Source organism: Dipteris shenzhenensis, chromosome 22, assembly GCF_047967505.1.
Source record: "Dipteris shenzhenensis isolate YYH24624 ecotype China chromosome 22, Dip_SZ_1.0, whole genome shotgun sequence".
Classification (NCBI taxonomy): domain Eukaryota; kingdom Viridiplantae; phylum Streptophyta; class Polypodiopsida; order Gleicheniales; family Dipteridaceae; genus Dipteris; species Dipteris shenzhenensis.
In genome coordinates this window covers 15,604,500-15,625,844 of record NC_141617.1, presented here as the reverse complement: position 1 = coordinate 15,625,844, position 21,345 = coordinate 15,604,500, and the positions used below count along the sequence as shown (strand labels likewise).

Here is a 21,345-nt window from a genome sequence, read left to right as displayed (position 1 = left end):
CATCGCAGCTGGTCTCACCAATGTATCAAAAAGCAAGGATTTCGTATCGGGATGCTGAAAGTGGGACTGAAAACACTGACGCTCAAGATGAGCCAACGAAGCATACCCTTTACTAATCCTATCTCGTGCTGCATATGTCATGGTGAAGACCGGTCCCCTGAAAACTGCCCCCAAATAAGTGTACTCTCTAACAAGCTCAATGGGCTGTCCGTCATAAGTGAAGTAAAACTCATCCATGCTGTAAATACGATCAGAGGTGTTGAAAACCATAACCTTGGTCTTGCCAAGGTTTACGGTCAACCCCCTGTCCTGGCAAAACCTGTGGAGTGCCTCAATATGTGCCTGGAGGCCCTGAGCAGTAGAGGAAATGAGAACCACATCGTCCGCATACAGGAGGATAGGAATGGAGGATCCTGAGAGAGTAGAGCCCACACCACCTGTCATCTGTACAAACATCTCTAGCTCATCAATGTATAATCCAAAGAGAGTGGGAGAGAGCGGGCAGCCCTGCTTCACCCCAATCGTGCTGCATACCTCCTCTGAGAGCCCCTCACGTGTCCGAGCCCGACCAGTGACCCTCTCATACAAAGCCATGATAGCCCACTGTATCTCTCCGCTAAAGCCCATCTGGCGAATCCTCTGAAACAATCTGAATCGCGGAACTGTGTCAAATGCCTTCCTGAAGTCCACGAAGCAACAATAAAGCCGTTGCCTTCGTGACTTCGCCTCCTCCACCAGTGCCCTAAGTGTGAGGATGTGGTCAAGTGTCGAATGATCCCTACGGAATCCAGCCTGCCCTCTGGCTCTGAGTCCTGTCGTCTCGGCATGGTCATTTATACGGCTTTCCAAAACTGATGCAAAGATCTTGGCCATAACGTGGCCGATCATGATGGTCCTGTAATTCGACGGCTCCATAGGGTCCCCCGACTTGTGGATAGGTACTATGGTATTGCCTAACCAGGACTGTGGTAGGCCTGTACAAACAGACTCATTGTGAAGAGACGGGAAAGAACAAAATCTAAGGCATCAATCCCATGGATTACATACTCCGCTTGCAATCCATCATGATCCTTAGCTCTCCCGTTCTTCAATCGGTGGACTGCTGCACGGACACTCTCTGGTGTGAAAAGAATAGATGAAGCTGGCCTAGGGGAATGGGATAAATCGATGGCTGGCTGATCTGGAACATCATATAGAGCTGAAGTATATGCAGACCAGACACGTGGATCTGTAAGGGGGCTCTGAGACTTCGAGCGGAGGAATTTTCGCCAGAATTCCTTGGAGTCACAGCTGAAAAGCAAGCTTCTCAGCTCCTCCTCATTCTGGGCTAAAAATTGGCGTTTCTTGCGCCTAACCAACCACTTGTAGTCTCTCTTGGTTTCGGTAAGGAGGGGAGACTTCTCCTTGGTCTCAAGGTGAAGTTTCCTGCGGAGTTCCTTACACTCCTCGTCATACCAACCGTTGCAAGGAACAAGACCAACCGGTGGGGGACTAGACGAATGACACGTGGCAGGGAAGGACATGTGGGCAGCAGAAACGAGTGAAGAATGTACAAGTTCCCACCGGTCCTGCGTGGATGGTAGAGCATCTAATAGATGAGGACGGAGTAGGCGGCTGAGGTTCTGGCTATATACATCATCGAACTGGTGGTCGAAATGAACCTCATAATAGGATGTGCGGTCGTGATGACGAGGGGGGGGTGGGTCATGGGAGACATGAGTCAAAGTAAAGTGGATGAGTGCATGGTCGGCAGAGGGCATGAAGGGGCTAACAGTAAGGCTATGGATGGAAGGGACTAGAGTCGGGGGACCTATGATGTAGTCGATCACGCTAGTGCCACGCCCAGAAGCAGAAGAGAATGTAGGCATGGAAGACTGTGGCCACCTGGACAAGCCGTTATAAATGACCATACTGTGCGAGGTGAGGAGCTCCAGTAACTGACGTCCCTGATCTGTGGGCTGTACTGTGCAGTCTGATGAAGTCCGACAGAGGCTATCATTGTGAGAGTGATCTTTCTATTTCTGAGGGATTTCTAGAGCCTCCTCCAAAAGTTTTTATGTACCTCTGTAGAAATAAGAAAACTTTCCCAATGAGGAGCTCTGGAGGGCCTCAACCTCTACTGCTAAGCTGAAATCTATTGGCATTTCTAACTGTGTAACAAAAGAAAGGGATGCTCTTCTCTCAGTGCCCTACACTGTGAATCCGTGCCCCATTCCATGTACCCTGCAATCCTAACAGGTTGGAAGGCAACCTCCAAAAGAATATCATCTGAGGATCTAAGAAGTCTACCTCCCGATTGAACTCCCGATTGAACATCAAAGACAAGGGTCTCCTCATGTGCATCCCGCAAGGCAATGACCTGTAAAGGGACACCCGCCCCAAAAAGGCTCCCAACCAAGTGGACTCTGTGATCGGTAAGTCATCTGTATCTATCCACTTTGCTGGTATGGCTACCTCTATCTGCTGCATCCTGACTGCACTCCCTCTGAGGTGGCCAACTGATAAGAGTCTTTGATCTTCTGGAAGCTGTCCAAAAGCCTTCCGGGCACCTACAATGAAGGTAGGTCCCCTCTCCCATCTAGACCACTACATATAATGTGACACGCCCAGTGATCTGCCATGCTAATCTTAAATCCAATATGGATTCATTCCACATAACTGGCTGCCATGGTTTTCTTATGTGAGTCAATAAAGGTCCTCTGCCTTGAGTAGTCTCTCTAACATGATGTATGCTTTTGTGGCTTTGGAGTCAATAAGGGTACTCTACCTTGGGTAGTTTCCCAAAAAGTGATTGTATTGGGTGTTTACTCTTGTGGCTATGCAAGACTCCTACCCTGTTCAGAGTAAGGGGGGGTGACAAGTGATGGTCCTCACTACCGGTCGCAGTTGACTAAGAAGTCACTATCACACGGGAGGTGTTGGATAGTTGGAATTGCTCTTTGTAGTATTGCGGTGGAGGGGGGATCGATTTACTCCTTACGTTTTGGGTCTCACATTGTTTGCTCCGAAGGGGGCTGTTGGAGAAATCATAGTCAAAGAGTGTGTTCTAGTGTGCTAGTTTTATGACTCTTTGTGTGAGAATGCCATGTGGTATGTTGGGAGTTATCCCATATACATATGGTACTTGAGTGTGTGTGTCCACTCTATATGAGTGTTGTACCTTCACTTGTCACATCAATCAACTCAGTGGAGCTTTTGCTCATGTAAGTGATTTCATTTTGGTTCTTTCCTTTCCTTCATTTCATTTCATTTTCAGTTAAAGTTATGCTTCCTTCCTTCTAGCTCCTTGTCTCCTTTCCTCCTTCTAGTTCCGTCACTAGACCTAGACGTGATCGAGATCCAAAGCTAGTGACACAACAGCTCAGGTGGAGGGTTGACACATAGATCATGCTTGGGGACATCCCCTCCTTGTTCAGAGTGGGGGTGTTATTGACAGGGGTCACGGTCAGACTTGTCAGACGTAGAGCTGTGACTAGGAGATAGCGCAGGACTACGCCCACAGGCAGCCCATAGCATTCTATCTCTAGTTTTCTGCTCCTGCTCCCCCACCATTGACGAGGGGGGATAGAGTGGACCACAGTTGTGACATTTGGTGCATATCTCACTTTGTGTTCAGATGACAACCTATTTGATTATTGTTATGATGTTAGTGATGAGAGAGGTGACTATTAGTCTGATATGACTATGTAGCATTTATCTTTTGTTTTTTATATATGGGTGTTGATGCCGTTAGTAGCTCCACCTTTCAGCTTGCTTGTATCAGGTTTTTCACAGTCTCATAGACACATCGGTCTTCCGAAGACTTTAAAAAACTTTCTTTCTTTCTTTCTTTCAAATAGATAAGAGATTATGTATCTACGGATTAGATCAAATCGAGTGATTGCATGCTACGCTATTTCTCATAATGCACAACCTCCCCTCTCAGCAAGGTTCTTATGTGGGATTTCTATTGATAGATTGAGCAAATTGGAACACATTTGCCTCAAGTTGGTAACAACATTTGTTGTGATTTCTTGCCGTAATTGTTGCCATTAAATTGCAGGTCCATTGGAAAGGTCGGTAACATTGCGATCTTGACCTTGTTCTCAGCCATCTTAGACAAGGTTGCCATTTTGGAAGGAAGAAGTAGCAGATCTGAAAAGGGAAGGAGAGTGGGAAAGAAAGTAGAGAAGGGGACTGAGGGAAGAAAAGAGAAGAGGGCTGGAGAAGATGAGGAGGCTTTCTGCCTATGACAGCTCCATGTCCTCGCTCTCCCGGCCTTGGAAACGCCTTCTTTCTGAAATGAAACTCCCTCAAACAGGTCACCCCTTGCTGCTGCACACCCGAACTGTCCATGCCTCCGTACACTTCTCTTCAAACAGCTCCGAAGAGTAGCCCAAATCTCCATGCAATTTGCTGGCTCCAAACACCCTCTAGGTCTCAAATCTCAGCTGACCTTTGGCTCTGAAACCATGTGAGAGTGCAGCAGAATATGAACAGCAAATGGAGAGCACGCACTATAAGCAGGGAAACTGTAAAAGGGAAAGAGAGAGAGACTGCACCAAACTTAGGAAAAGGCCCTCTACTACTGCTGGGAAAAACCTCAAATGCAAGATGGTACAACAATGTGGGAGGAGCCCTATTTGTAGGGGCCCCGCCAACCTGGCCGACCCAGCCAAGTTGATTTGGATGACCAGGGTTGGGTGTTACCTGACCAGTAGGTCGGGTCACCGAACCAGCGGGTTGGGGGCCTGTTTGGCATCCCAACCCAGGCACCTATGTGGTGCCCCTTCTAGCACCTATGTGGCACCTCCAATGTGGTCCGAGGGGTAGGTGAAAACTGCCCCGTAGCCCTGCACACAGTTGCGGCCAACACGCCACAATGGCGGGTCCAAAACAACCGGCTTCCCTTCCAATCAATTGTTTTCCCACATTTCCTTCTTTTATCTCTCATCTGTGGATCCCTTTCCTTCTCCACTATCTCTGTAGGATCTTCAAAGTTTCAAGCTTTGAAGCACAAGGTTGTGCCACATCACCACGTGGCATATAAGTCCACATGGCAAAAACCGATAAGGTGGACCACCTGTTGACATGTCGTATCCAACTTTGATGTCAGCATAATAGATAAGGTCCACATGGCAGCCGTGTCATCATTACTCCATCACCATTGCCACGTCAATAAGACACACACATTCCCATTTCTTCAATTCCTTCATTTTATCCCTAGAAATGGTTGTATTCTTGCTTTTGATGGTGGACCAGCAAGTGAAATAGACCTTGATAAATGTAATCTGTATTACACCCAAGAGAACCATGTTTTTAGAGGGTATTGATACTTCTCTAAAAGACAAAAGATCGTGTTACATTGTTAAAAGTATACAAGAGAGAAATCACCAAGGTTGGTGGCGGTGAGAATGTTACAATGACCCCTCAACAACACCACGTCATCGCACAATGCCACACCAGCACACTTTCCACATCATTGCACAGTGCTACTTAAGCACAAACATGATCACGCATGCCATGTCATTTTCTTCATCTACTATTTAATTTTGCTTTAGTAAGCTAGATCTAGAATCTAACAAGGCTAGATCAAGCCATCCCAGTTCATTCTTCACGTTGACCCCACTGTAATCTCTTCTGGTTTTTGGTTAGTCTATGGCTATAGCCAGCTAGATCAAATCTGTTTGAAAATTATCATAGTTGGTTATTGTAACCACATAGTGCCTCAATTGGTCCAATTACACACTGAATTTCACTCTCTCTTTAGAAAGCTTATTTTGCTAATTTTATATCAAAATTAGACCTGGTTTGAACCTAGGTTTTGAGCACATAGTAAATGTTGTTGCATCGTTGTGAGGCTATTTCAGCCATTTTTGGGCATCATTACTCACGGAAAGTGCATCAGCCAACACACTATTTTTAGCATATTTGGCTATATTTTTGTCATTTTGTGATTAGATTTTATTGCAGATATTCAAGTTCAAGCCATTCCAACCATGTGCAAGTATGTCAGCCAGGTGACATGGTGACAACCATGTGACAACTATGTTTCTACTACAGTCGCTCCTTCAAGACCTGTGTCCAAGAAACCGGTTACGTCTTTGCAAGTGCAATGACTCCCCAGGTGCGCAGAGAGATTGTATATGTTTTTTCCTAAAAGAAGATGAACCATCTGAATCCTTCTTAGAGTTGCACATTGTCTTGGTTGCTTAGCCGATAATTCCCCCTAATGGGTGGTCCAAACGTCCATGGGCCACTTAGCATCATCACTTGATCTCCTTGTGTGAACTCCTTGCACAGTTGAACCGTCTATGGATGAAAAACGATGCGCACCCAATAAATACTCGAAAAGCTAAAAATCATGAGGTGCCGCAACCATACACCAATCTATTTGTCGCTCAACGAGATGAGAGGAGTTGGTCAAGCTGCTATCTCATCTGTTATGCATAGCTCCGGGTTTCTACCAAGTCTTACTTCCACATCCATCCTACTCGGGGGTACTATTGCTTCTTCGGCCATGCCGTCACCTACCATGAATGTTTCACCTCCCTTTCCATCTACACCTATGCTGCCTTTTCCACTACCTCCTTCCTTCCCCCTACTTATCTCCAACATGACTTCAACTCCGTCCCTCTCTTTCCCAAGTGCTCTCCCATCCTCTTTAACCCCCACATCTTCTGTGTTCTCACCTTTCCCTTAGCAACACCGAGGCCCTTCACGTATGCAGTTCCATTTGTGTACACTTCCTCTATGGCTACATCAGTAATGACTTCCTCATTGTGGACCTCCGCAGGAGTTGTTGTCTCATCCTCCATAGCACCCACACTCATTACTGCTCCATCGCGAGGCCCTTCAACTCTTGCACCCGCTTCAGCCTCTAGGGTGGTGATGGCAGTTCTCAGTCTTGCAACTCAAAACTTCAAAGGACACCTCCATGAGGATGCAGAAGCTCATGTGAGGAAATTTCTCATGGCATGTAGAGTTTAAGGTGTGGAGAATGAGCATGCCTTCCTTCACATCTTCCCCTCGTCATTGGAGGATCTCGCTGATGTATGGTATAGTCAGTTTTCCCCTGTCCATTTCCAGACTTGGACATACCTAAGGGAGGAATTCTTATGCACTTTCAAGTTGAAAAAGTTCGAACATATGCAATGCTCCTCCTGTAACATTGTAGGAGGAGCTTACTATTCTCCACGACCACCACACATCAAAGCATGCCGCCACTGAAAATGGGATCAGCAAGGTCCAAACAGAGCTTGCAGCCATGACACAACGCCATACTACTCTTGAGGCATCCCATCAATCCTTCCAATAACAGCTTTTTTTTTTGGGCAGAAAAAGTTTGTGTTATATTAGAAAATCATCATCATCATCATAAATATTTACATGTTCTTTGGTAAAGAACAACCAGCCCCCATGGGTCCAACTGGAGACAGGGGAGCCAGTGAATTGGAAGGCCATCTTACTTGGAGACTCTGCAAGGACAAAACAGGACACTTGGTCACCCCTGAGAGCACATGCACTTTGGTTCATATGGGTAACCAGGAATTATTTTCAGTTTAATCAAGTTATTTTGCAAGCTGACTTATTGTTTGTTAACTGGCTGAGCAGGACCAGAAGAAAATCATAGACATGATCCACAGTTTCAAAGCAAAGGCTGCCCTCTTCAATGCTGACTTACAAGAACACACTTTTCACTGAGTTTCTAAATCAAGTACCCTCCACAACTGTAAAAAAGGAACGAGACTCACCTTGTGAAGCTCAGGCAAATGACACTGACAGCTCTGGGGACTCAAAGAGTTTCAATTACTCTGATTACTTCAATGATGACAATATAGATGACACTGATTACTCCTATGTCCCTCTCTTTTGACTCTGTTGCTACTGTCTTTTACTTCAAGAATATTTCTCAAAAATGTTTTGATGAAACTCTCCCAAACCTTTCTGGCCACAGGACCAAGCCACAAAGAGATGGAAGATATCTTCATTGGTAGAGGGGCAGTTCATACATTTACCATTACCCTTCCCAATCCTAAGTCCTCTGACATTGGTCCACATAGCTTTATGCAATATGAGCCACATTAGGGCAGACATTTTGTTTGGAATTGAAGGAGACCAAATGGCACGTCAATAAACCATTTCTCTTTGGAGTCATGAAGTTTCCACCTGTCATTAAGAACCTGCAGAGATCTCCCATGTCCCTGCTTGGTGTGGGTACAGGGAAGAAATAGGTACTCTCCACCCAGCTGAACTCTCTACTATAAACTAGAAAAGATCCACCCTTCCACTGTTGGCTGCCACTCCAAAGCTGTATTCTACCCAGAACAAGTGACTGGCTTTGATTATTTAGGCTGAACTCTCTCCTAATTTCTAACCAAGTTTTCCACCTTAGTTCAGCTTTGTTCCACAGTTTCCCCCAGCTTTGCAATCCCTTTTTAAAGAGAAGAGCTGCCTTAGCTATTTCTTCATCAAAAAGCACAGCTTCTTTGAAAATAACAGAAATCCAAATTGAGTCAAGGGTCCATAAAAGCTCCTTTACCTGAAAAGACAATTTGGCTTTTGATCACTTCAAAACCTATCCAAAGAGAGACCCAAAGCTGACTGCCTTTAGGTTTGCAAGGCTTACAAATAGCTGACAACATGGGGTAGTTTTTCCACTTGAGGAGTCTGAGGGGTCTTAGGGAGCTGACATTCCTAAGGAGAAGTTGAGCCCAATCTTCAAGAGGGTGTAGGCTTGCCTTTAATATCCATGTTGAGGAGAGTTTCAGAGCAGCTTGTTCTATGTCAATAACTCCTAATCCACCCTCTTGCTTGGGTTTGATACAAAAGTCCCACCTGACCTTGGGTATCTTACGTCCCCACAGAAAGGATCTGCAAATTTTTATGAATCTGTTAATTCCAGCTTTGGAGGGGGACCATGCTATGAGGTAGAAGATAACAATAGGGTATATGCAATGGTTAAGAACAGTTCTTCTTCCTGCCAGACTAGCCTGAAATCCTCTCCATTTCTTCATCTCATTTTGGAATCTATCCCACCTTTGCTTGAGGGAAATATCAAACTCCATGGGGATACCTAGAAGCCTGAAGACTAAGCCATGCTTGATCCTCTGGCATCCCATCTCTTCCAAAACTTGTTGTTCATCCCCTTTGAGGGTTGCATTTTCAGTTTTAGAGTGGTTGATTTTTTTTTTAATTTTTTTTTTTTCAAGAAAGAGACTTCTATTAAGTAAGAGAAAAAACCCGCCAGAGCAAGCTCAAAGCGGAATACATCATGAAATCATGAGGATAACTGAACCCCCTCAAAATGAGGTGGAAAACAACCAAGGCTCAGGCTAAAAGTGCCACCTCAACCTTGTAGGAGTCTCACAGAAGAAAGGAGAATCCTTCCATTCCCTGAAGAAAGAAGCCCTCCTAGCTGAGGCTGCACGGGAGTCTCCTTGCATACTCGTCCATACGGCCATCAAGGTATGTATGATGTTTGATACTAGCCAATGTGTGCGAGGGATGAACTTGAGTTCCCTCCAATGCCTCTGTGCATCTGGCTCTCCAGATATGCCAGGCTGCTATGCTCGCTAGAATCTCCCAAGAGGTATCCACAGAGGCATGTACAACTACAAAGGGAAGGTGCGGTATCACATCTAAAGAACAGGACTCAACCTGATGATGTCAAATCGAAATGGCCCAAGAGGAATCAAGTCTCTCATAGAATACCTGAGGCCCTGTAAGAGAAAGCCAAGCCACTTAGCCCCATGTCATAAAGAATGGGCAAAGTGACCGAAAATCTTGGCTACCCCCATCCAAATCATCCTCGCCTGTCTGCAATCCCATAAGCAATTCTGAATCGTCTCCAAAGCAGAGAGGCAATGAGGGCAAGTAGGGTCGCTCCAAACCTGGATCTCCAAAGGTTCACTCCCACCATGGATAGAAAGCCAAAAGAAAAGAGTGATCTTTCTATTCTTGTGGGATTTCCAAAGTCTCTTCCAGAAGCACCGTGGTTGATTTTGGACCCAGAGGCTTTGCAAAATATCTCTAAAGACTCCATGGCCACCTTGATATAATGTGACTCATTCTTGAGGGTTAAGTTTGTATCATCAGCAAACTACTGAAAAATAAAATGTTTGCCTGAGGGTAACTCAATACCTTTCAAATTGCCTTCTTGGCTTTGTTGATGAAGAAGCCACCCCAAGGAGTCTGCAGCAATTGCAAAGAGTAAAGGGGCAATGGGACACCCCTGTCTTATAGATCTTTTAAGCTCAAAGGGTTGGCTCATGATTCCATTAACACATATCTTTGCTATAGCATTAGTAAGGAGGAGTTTGATAAAGGAGATGAAAAGGGGGCCTAGATCCATATTAGCCAGAGCTTGGATGATGAAATCCCATTCAAGTCTATCATATGCCTTGTCAAATTCAACCTTCAAGAAGGATCCACTTGGCCATTCTGTTTTTAATCCTCAGAGCTAGAGCTTTAGCAAAGATTTTATAGCTACAGTTGAGCATAGTGAGAGGTCTCCAGTTCCTTAGCTTAGACTTATCTCCTTCCTTAGGGATAAGTTTGATAACACCACCATTGATGTGAGTAGGCAGGCAACCACTTTCAACACTTTCTTGCCATAAGAGAAGGAGGTATGAGCCAACAGTGGACCATAGTTTTTTGTAGAATTCAATTGGTAGTCCATCCTCTCCTAGTGTTTTACCATCAGGCATTACCTTGACAGCTTCAAAAAGCTCATCTATAGTCAGAGGTTTCTCCAGGTACTTGTTGTCTGTTAGGAAATGGAGTCAATTTGAGTGACTTTTAGTGTTTTCTAGAGTAGTACTATACTACTTTATATCCTAGAGTGCCACGTGTCACTATGGGACTTATCCCATATAAATTTGACACTTAGAGTGTGTGTGCCTATCCTATAAAGGCATTGTACTTTCTCATGTCAAATGACTCTCAAGCCTCAAGCCTTTCTTGGTGATGTGAGTACTTTACTTCAGTTGTACATTTCTTTCTTTCTTTCATTTCCATTATGGTTGTTTAGTTTTGCTTTCATTTCCATTCCATTCCATGTCTTGCTTCTTCTTCATATGGTATCAGAGCTAGGCTATCTTCCAAGAGGTTGAGGTAAGAGATTGAGAACATTGAAGCTTCTCTCCCTCATTCCCCTTGGAGGAATGCCTTCTCCAATTCCATCTTGAGCTCAACCTCTTTCTTCCACCTTGAGCCTCACCATTGGAGAGCTTCATCAACAAAGAGATCGTGATTCAGCTCGTGCTTCAGCTTGCCATTCAGCCCGATCAGCTCGCCATTCAGCCTGCTTCAGCTCGCCATTCAGCCTTCTACTCAGCCCGTACCAGCCATACAACTGTACTGACTGTTGCGCCGTACAGCAGGTCTGCTGTCTGCCCATACAGCCAACCGTACTGATCTGCCCTGCTGACTGCCTGTATTGATCTTGTGAAGAGCCATATTGATCTGCCTGCTCCTCTTCTCTGCCCGCCACCTACAGCTCCATTGTGCCCGCCATCTCTTCTTCTTCTCTCGCAAGAGGAGAAGACCTGAGTCTGACAAGAGCTGGTCTGGCTAACTAGATCTTGTGATACATATATCCTGTCAAGTCTAGCCTCTCTTTTGTTGACCCCCACTTGACTGTTTGACCAAGTGAAGGTGTCCTTCATCCCCATGTCTACTAGACTTAGCTCTTCTTTCAAGTCCTCCCAGAGAGCCAGTTCTCTACCTCTGATGACTGTTCCTTTACCCATCCATCTGTCATTGGAACTTTCCACCATGTTAAAGTCACCAACAACAAAGCATTTATTTCCTACCGGAAGGAGTGATTCCCAGCTAACCATTCTTTCCTGTGTACTGTTAGAAGCATATAGTGAAACCACTGTGAAAGTCTGCCCTTCTCCAATCGCGCCATGATCACTATAAGTCGCCTATCATCGCTACAAAGGGCAAATATGAGAACTTACGCAATATCATGGACACGATTGAGGAACAGCAGTAAGAAGACACATGCTCGGGAGGATTTGTACCTCCATGACAATCTCTCTACATCAGACATGGTTTTCCTTCCCTATGATCAGAGAGCTCTCACTTTTGTACATGGGAGTTTTCGGTTGATCATAGAGCTCTCACTTCTGTACATGAGCATTTTTGGTACATGGACGTAGTCATTTTTTTCTTTCTCGGTGATGTATCTAGGGACTTTTGTTCCACGTCACAAGTGTACATAGAATAGTGTTTCTCATTTAATCTGGGGTTGTTTTCATCCATTGTAAAGCCATGAGCATACTCTGACATACTCTTGCATTTCAGTTTCTCGTTTCCAATGTAAAGCCACGAGCCATTGGTTTATTTTGTTGCGTGCTATGGGGCCAAGAGCCCTTGTAGTTTTGTAAAAAGGTCACACCCTTGTAACTCCGTAGTCCCATTAGCCTTGTATTCTACTTCACCCATTCACTAGGCCGGTGAATGATAGTGGCGGGGGCATTGTTGCAGATATTCAAGTTCAAGCCATTCCAACCATGTGCAACTATGTCGTCCAGGTGACATGGTGACAACCATGTGACAAATATGTCACCATGTCGACCAGGTGACAATTATGTCGGTGAGCTGACAAGGTGAAAACTATGTCGCCATGTTGACCATGTCGACGAGCTAACAAGGTGACAACTATGTTGCCATGTCGACCATGTGACAACTATGTCAACGAGTTGACAAGGTGACAACTATGTGAGATAACCATGGTCACTTGTGTACCACATCAAGATCTCATAAGTCCACCTAAGCGATAATGCTAGAACTATGTAATTGGTGGTGCAGAGGGGCAGCCAAAGGCTACACATGGAGAAGATAAGTCCGCACGACCAGTAGTCAGAGGGCTTAGTGGCACACTTGCAATACTTCAGTGGACCACAGGGAGGTGCACATGGGCTAATTATATCACCAACTGGGAGGAGGCTGGTTGAAGCCATGAAGAGTCGGAACGGTGGAACTGCTAAGGGAGATAGAGACACCACCAATGGGAAGAACGGGAGAAATTTCTCACCTAGAGAAGGGGGCCCTCCACGTGCAGCAGAGGGGATGAAGGTGTGGAGGAAGGAGGGGGACATTCATGATTGTAAGGGGGAAACACGAGAGTGACAAGAAGCCTTGAGTTAGGAGCTTGCCAAATGTATCATTGTGGTGTCCTTTTGGTGTACTTCTCTTCTGCTCTCAATACTATGCTTCCCTCCATCTCTGTCTGCAACTCTAGCTCCCCTTCTCGTGTATTTCCCTCTTCATCCCCCTTCACTTGGTATAATGGACCCTGCGTCATGTAGCTTGAGTTCTCTTGTGTTCATGTTGAAGGATGGCTCTTGTAACTTTGTTTCGCTTGGCTTGCATCACTCTTGCACTTGTATCGCTCACACCCTTAGTGACACCATTGTCCTCACACGTCCCATCATTCAGACCTATCGTCCAACACTCACGTCACACACCATTGGTGACACCATTGGCATTTCCCTACTTGCTCCTCGCACCAATGGCCCTAGGCCTCCGCGAACCCCCCCCGCAGACAGATTTCAATTCATTTTTCAATGATTCATTGCATGACAACAATTACCGTAATTGGAAGCTCAAATTTGTGAATATCTTCCAAATGATAATATTAGCACAGAGAAATAAAAGAGACCACAAGCTCCATCTTTATCGTCAACAATACTGTTGACAACAAATCGACTTAAGGAACATGAAAAGTAGAGTGATTGGAATGAAAATCGGCACTCGATCATTTCAATTATCAGAGACAAAAAGTTAGATGTAGGAATTGGCAATCAACATCAGAATCAAGAAACTCAACAGCATAGATAGTTTGCACATTATGCTCATATACAAAGTCTAATTATCAAGAGAAAGTGTAGCAAGAATTCCTTAGCTCTTTGTATGTCACGTGATGATTTGATTCAGATGCAAGCAATCACATGACCCTTGAAAAGGAATGATTCTTAGAACTACGCCCAAACAAAAATGCCAAAGAGAATGTGATCATGGGTAACAAAACACCTCATAACCGACAATGGCATGGAATGCCTCTCTATTCGTCAGGTGACTAAAAATAATAGGGAGATTCTCTTCAGCAAGTATATCTATATTATCAAGGAACTTGAAAATCCATCTCCATCATTACCAAAGATACCAAGACTGGCCAAAGGTTCAAGACATCTTCAGTACTCCAAAGTAGGAATGGAGAAGGTGATTTAGGATCTACATTGATGAAAATAAAGTTCTAAGACTCTATATATCACAGTTTCTAAGTTCAATTTGGATATGCGCATATTCTAAAATGCCAAATACTCTCAAAATGAACAGTTGAGGAATTAATTCCCGTGAATATCCCTTTAGGTGCCATGTTTTGTAGGATAGTGGTAGGGCTTCGATTCATTAAGTATACAACTATTTCACATGCTTCTATCTAATATAGTCTTAGAACATTCTTTCATCAATGAGATTGTAAATCACTTTATTATTTCTTTTTGCACTCTTTTGCTCCGGAGTATTGAAGAGATCAATCTCTAGAGGCTATCAATCTTCTCTTCATTGAATCATAACTTGTATACTTTGGATACTTCTAAATATTATGTGAAGACATTTTTTAAGGGTTTTATATCAAATTTGTTTCTATGTTCAATTGGGATATGTGCATAATCTAAAAAGCCAAATGCTCTCAAATGCTCAAATGGACAACTCAGGAATTACTTCGCCAACACAATTAGACCATGGGCGCTCAACAGTAATTATAGACACAAAGCAAAGGTAAGCAAAAAATGCAACAAATTGTAGCCACTACAGCCTGATTTAGATTTCGATTTGTCCATCAGGAAGACATCACATGACATTGTTCTTGTTATTCTCTATGTGGATGATTTAATCATTGCATGATCCAATAGCAAGTTCATTTTAGGATTCAAATACCAGCTCACATCTAAATTCGGCAAGACCTCCATTATTTCCTTAGTATATTCTCCATATATATGGCATTATGTTAACTCAAGACACGTATACTTAGAAAGGTCTGAAGTAGTGCCAGATGCATGATTGCGAATCCCATGGAATTTCCACTCATGACAGGTTGTGACATATAGATCCTTAGATGTACAAACAACTTATTGGAAGTTCAATTTCTTTGATCATTAATAAGCTGACATCTCATACACAGTTAGTGTTCTTGGTCAGTTTATGAAGAATCCCAAAACAATTAGTAGATCTAGTCTTCTATGGTTTTATAGATGTATATTGGGTTCGTATTGTACGGTAACAACAGGCGTATTAGTGGTTGCTCATTCAATCTTGTCTCAATAGCTTTGTCATGGCAGAACAAGAACCAGCCAACAATAGCTTTATCATCTTCTAAAGCAGAATACGAGGATGTACCAATGTTGTATGTGAAGCAATTTAGTTTGCTAAGGTTACTATCAAAGCTTGACATTTTATTAGGTGATCCTACCATGCTTTACTCTGACAACATGAGCAGTATGCAGTTGGCAAAGAACCTAATGTTTCCTGCCATAACAAAGCATATCGGGCCACGTTGGGACACAAAATGCCTATTAAGGTTGACCAATGCTACTCAAAATTGCCCTTTCAGGTCCGCCAAAACACGTACAGGAGTCTTATGCCCTCAATTTTCCTCATATGTCTCACAACTACATTTCTTCTATCAGACACGACTATTGAGGCTGCTATCACTATTGTGTCACCTCCGAATAACTACTGTATTGGATTATTGTCTCCGTCCATATCTACAAGGCTAGCATCTCAAGTCTGGACCTTGAAGATAAAAGTGATGACTGCTATGCTTCACAACAGAAGGTTGTCAAGACTAGCATCACTACGTGTTTGACAATCTGCTATCATGCCCCAGTTATTCTCTTTCAAGATCTAAAGCATGGGATTACTGCATTTTGATTCACTTGGCATCTTGAGACTTTTGAGTGAGTTGCAACGTAAGGTCAATTTGGACAAGGAGATATATTTGCTTTTGTGTGAAGTCGTATGATAAAGGTGCTATTAATCTGACAAAAGGAGGATATGGTCCATGGGAGAATGATAAAAGGGATCATTTTACGGAACAATAATTCTTTATCTAAAACTCTGTACGGAGTCCATTGTATTTGTATAAGAGTACATCCCATTCAGGAACATAGAAGGTCATCGAATTCAGTTACTAATGGCGTAGTCCCATTAATAGTATATTGGCTGCAAACAGAATGCACAGATATGGCCTCATTAACCGTATGAGGCACAAAACAGGAGGGAAATATGCCCGCAAGTGGACTAAAAAATTGGCGATGCGAAGAAAGTAGAGGTTCTGCACCGAAATTGCCTCCGATTTGCGCGAGGAAGATGAGCTAAAGAGCCACTACGACTCGACTCCTATTATTGATATTTGCAAACGAATTACCAGCTCGAAATTTGCCTTTTCGTAGTCGCGACTCGCATGATTTCCGGCGTGACCATTAATTCCGTCCTAAAGATTCAAGTAATTAAGTTGGTGTACTGTTATTTGCCTTGATTTCCTGACGATGTAAAGTGTTAAAACTACATATATCCCGCCCGCTCGCTCTGTGTATCTCGTTCACTCGCTACTTGAAAAAGAATGGCATACAGTTTCACATACAGGATGAGCAACTGCATTGCGTGAAAACTTGTTGAGCTCTGCTGTAATTTTGCTTTCCAAAAAACCCTCCAGGAAAACATAGGCATGTCCAGTTCTCATCCTCCTCGGACTCGTAATCCCCTGGAAGAGCGGAAACAAAAGCAGAACACCTTTTCAGTGATACATGCGTAGATTTTAGTATTGAAACTTGGAAATTATGCAGCTTTCGTTGCCGAGCAAAGTGGAATACGAGTAAGGCAGTCCTCAAGATCACGAACACATTATTGACGCCTTGAAAGCGCAGATGATAGTTTCTACACAAAGGGAACGCAAGAGGATGGTGACCATGGATAGAAGAAGTGTCGACGGCGAGCTGAAGTAGATTGATAAGCGAGAGATACAGACAAACTGTCACGATAGCTTGCTTCATTGGCGAAACGATCGGACCCTCGAATATCGCGAGCAGAGGAGGACCAAAGTTCAAGCTCGCTCCAAAATTGGGTTACACGTAGGCTCACTGGTAAATTGCGCTGTCTTCCGGAAAATCTCTTTCGTGTTCAGGAGCGACCGATGCATCAGAGGTCCTTCAAGTTGGAGGACCATACTGCGACACCAGCACTTGCTCACTGAAGCGTGGCTTGGGGGGTTCGCCACGCGCTGGGCATGCAAAGGCGGTACCCAATAATCAAGTTGGTACGACGGAGCTGGCAGCATTGCAGCTTGGTTTCCATAGTTAACAACAAGGACGCAGAGCAACAAAGCAGCCTTGAGGGCGTCAAGTCATGAGCATGTGCACTCGGCAGGTTGCAAGAGTTGTGGGGAGGCGTGCAGGTTGATAGAAATGCAAGCAAAACGTCGAGCAGAAAAAGAGAAAAAGTAGAGTCCAAGCTGAACGCTGGAGAGTCATTGTGATGGTGCATTGCACCTGAATTCATCTCACGCTCCACAGTGCGCTGACAAGCAATTCGTAGGCGAAGCAATCGATAGGAGAGTCGGTAGAAGCTCGATGAGACAGCTGCAGAGGACAGGCAATGCTGAGCCGATGAGAGGATCAGAAACGATTCTGAGGATGCCTTGCATTCTTCCAATGCCAGAGCACTGTTCCTCGGACAGAAACAGATTGCCCACTTCTCTGATTTTGTCAAAAGACGATGCACAAATCAGACGCAGACTCTTGAACATCAACCAAGTCGACAAAAGATTAAACTTTGATTGATTCTCAACGAATGCAAACAGATGATGAATATATGCACTGCATACAGGTGCATCAACCAAATTAGGAAACAGAATTTGATTCCCATGATTCTCAACAGAAGACGACCCAGAACGAATGCAAACAGATGATGAATATATGCACTGCACCACAGATGCATCAACCAGATTAGGAAACAGAATTTGATTCCCAACAGAACCAAGCAACATCTGATTTGTCGAAAGAAAATGCAAAAATCAGACAACCAAGTCGGTAGTAAGACTTTTTGATTGAGTCTGGCCGGAAGACCACCCAAAACGAATGCAAACAGATGACGCATATATGCACTGCACCACAGATGCATCAACCAAATTTGGAAACAGAATGTGATTCCCAGCCAGAGGCCAAGCAACATCTGATCAAATGCAATATCCTTGAAACATCACCATAGAAATTTTGATTGATTCTGAACGGAAGACGAATGCAAACAATGATGAATACATGCACAACCAAATTAGGAAACAGAATTTAATTCCCAACAAAACATCTAAGGTATCAAAAGAGGATGCATAACCAGAATCCACCAAATCGGCAATACACAAAATTTGATTGATCCCAAAACGAATGCAAATTACAGATGATGAATTTGTATATTAGGCACTGCACCAACTGATGCATCAACCAAATTTGGAAACAGAATTGGATTCCCAACAAAGCTCAAAAGAGCTGTTGCTTGTACGTTGTATATCGTATAAAGTACTGAGGACTCAGGAGCATAAGAACCTACCTGAACCTTTAACAGTCATCAGGACTTTTGTCAGTTTTTTGCAGAGAAGCATGCTCTCGCTACAAGCAATGCCCAGATGGCAAGAGCTTTTATATTGTTTTATATTGGTATCCACAAGAAGTTGGGCAGTGGAAAATCAATTGGACCTCACACAAGAATTTGAAATGAATCTTGGAAGTTGCCCAATATGATTGTCATGGCTACTAGCAAGAAGTTAAAATTTGCCCAAAATGCTCCAGCCTCCAATACACTCCAACTGTCCAAAATACTCCATAGGTCTATGAACTAGACGCTCTTTCTCGCTATGACCTCGTGCTTACAAAAACCAGTTCGTAGTATATTTTTCCCGGCTGAAATTGAGAATATCTTTCTGGGTTGTTGCCTTTAATTTTAAGGAACAATATAAGTCTTTTATTTGAAAATCCCAGTATTTATATGATTTTAAGGAAATTTTAAGATATAGTCCGAGGATTGCCCTAAAATTTAAGGGCTTTAAATAATGCTTTTCTTGAGAACTGCTATGATGTGTACGCAACAAGGCCTGAGCCTTTTTTAACTACAGAGTTATGATGGAATTTGATGTATTGGTATGGTGTGACCCCACGAGAGACATGCCAAACAACCCAAGAAAAACAAGGGTTGGAGCCTTGAACCTCAATAAAAGGCCTCAACATAATGAGTCACGACTTTTGCAAAGATGCATTATGTTTTGATGAAATAGGGTGGCAATTCCCTTGCTAGAGTGATGTAGGTTCATCATTAGTAATGTAAATTATGGAATGATCACTCCTATATGCAAAGCTTGTTCTAGATATGGTATTTGTCCCGCTTGTGTTGTACCAGATGTGATGGAATTGTGAAGTGCATATGGTAGCTTATGTTTTGCATCATTTTTTATGGTGAGTAACGTAGTAGTTTTTTGTTTATCATGTTTATATACAAATCTTCAAGAATCAATATGCATGTGGAATTATCTCTAAGGTGATATATCTATATGTATTGAATGTGATGTCGGTGGTTGTCCTTTGAGGCTCTGGTAATTGTGCTTTCTATTCCCTTCTTGTAAAATTCTTGATGTATGTACGCAAATCGTATTTCATATCAAAATGCAAGACCCATTTGTATTGAAGTTTGTGATGCTTTTGAACCCAAGAGGGGCATAACAATGGGATTGATGTATATATTTTTCTTGCAAGCAAATGATAGCTAAGTCCATCAAGACATGAGTAATTTCGATGTTAAGCTCGTATTTACGAAGAGTGTTAGGGCTGTCACATTCTATGTGTTGCAAAGTCGCAAGTATTTATTTTCCATGTTGCGTCTACTATTAGGTTTTGCATTTCTTGGTGGACACTTTCATTTATGACAAAGTGTTTATCTTGTAGTGGCTCTAGTAGTAGAGATTTCAAATTGTTATTACTCTAGCTAGTGTTGTATGCCGTATGTGTGTGGATACCTTTTGGAGAGAAAGCGAGCTTTCCCATTGCCAATCCTTGAGCTCTATGGAAGGTTCTGATAGAATTTGGTTGAATAGGGAATCGCTCCTTTTGTGAGTATGCTTGTCTTTAAAGGGCCATATTGTATTTTCATGTCCATTGTACGTTATGCTGAGTATGCTTGTCTTTGAAGGGCCATCTTGTATTTTCATGTCCATTGTATGTTATGTTGAGTATGTACATATTTTTTCGGATCTCAATTGCATCCCTATATTTTTTAGGGCACTTCCAACCGAATGGTGTCTTTATCATTTTTAGATGTTGTGCAGTTATAATTTCATCAATATCATTGCCTAAACCATTAGATTGATTGATGTTTCATGAGCATATCTATGCTAACATCCCTTATTTAATTAAGATTGTTCTGTGTAGACCATTTGTTGCTTTAGCATCATCAAGCATTTTCAAAGAGTGGTATGATGTCTTGCTATAGTGATCTATGTCCTTTATTTCCTATCCTTTGCCTATAGCTATTTCACAAATATAATTATTGTGTTTATTTGTTTGATAATTTGTGAATAGGTGTGGAACATGTGATTAGGAGATAATGCTTGAGTATGATTCTTATTTGTGTAGTATGTGTACAGCTTTAAAAGAGTTCCATGTTTAGATGAATTCTTGGTTGTTTTAGGCCTCAATGTTGCTAGTAATTCATAACAGTTGGGCATTACTAAACATATGTTGTTTGCTATTGAGTCCAAATTATGTGTCTTTTTCTTATTCCAATATTTAAGAGTACAATTAATAAAAATCCACACAAGGTATCACATCAACACCACCAAAGAAGTCTATGTAATAGTGTTTAATGGATCCCATCCTCTTGTCAGCAAGGTTTGGGGTCCATCTTTCAAGTATAGATACTCCATCAAAGACTAGTTCTATCACCCCACTAGAGATATTCCATCAAAGACTATGAGTTGAGTTGCACGTGACAATGTGTTAAGCCTCTCGTGTGAAAGCGGGGTTAAGTTCTTACTATGGTTTGGCAAATGAAGAACGGAGCATATTCTTGTCCCATCTATGTTGGCAGCTTCAACAATGTTGCATTTTCAATGGCAACATTAAATAGTTGCAATTTGAGTTTTCAAAAGGTTCTCTAAAAAGCTCATAAATCATACCATTTTAACAAGAAGACCAAATTTTGAACAATGTAGACTGTGAAAGGCCTAAAAATTGGATTTCTTTGCAAAATTTATGAATCATATTTTTGTATCATAAATAGTCGCAATTTGAGTTTTCAAAAGGTTCTCTAAAA

General features: G+C 42.9%; 1 protein-coding gene across 3 annotated transcripts in view; it reads right to left on the bottom strand.

Moving 5' to 3' along the window:
• LOC147887797 (receptor-like serine/threonine-protein kinase NCRK) overlaps window positions 1–17,603 on the bottom strand; it is a 195,636-nt gene extending 178,033 nt beyond the window's left edge. For 2 of the 3 annotated variants that reach the window (XM_087393527.1, XM_087393529.1), the window contains exons 1-2: window positions 16,961–17,397; window positions 16,637–16,756 (exon numbers count right to left, since the gene is read on the bottom strand). In XM_087393527.1, coding sequence (XP_087249653.1) covers window positions 16,637–16,756; window positions 16,961–17,045 — 205 coding nt within the window. In that variant the 5' untranslated portion in view covers window positions 17,046–17,397. Of the gene's footprint in view, window positions 1–16,636; window positions 16,757–16,960; window positions 17,398–17,540 lie in introns of those variants that run through there. The other variant, XM_087393528.1, reaches the window with a different exon arrangement.
• Between the last annotated feature and the right edge of the window lie 3,742 nt (window positions 17,604–21,345).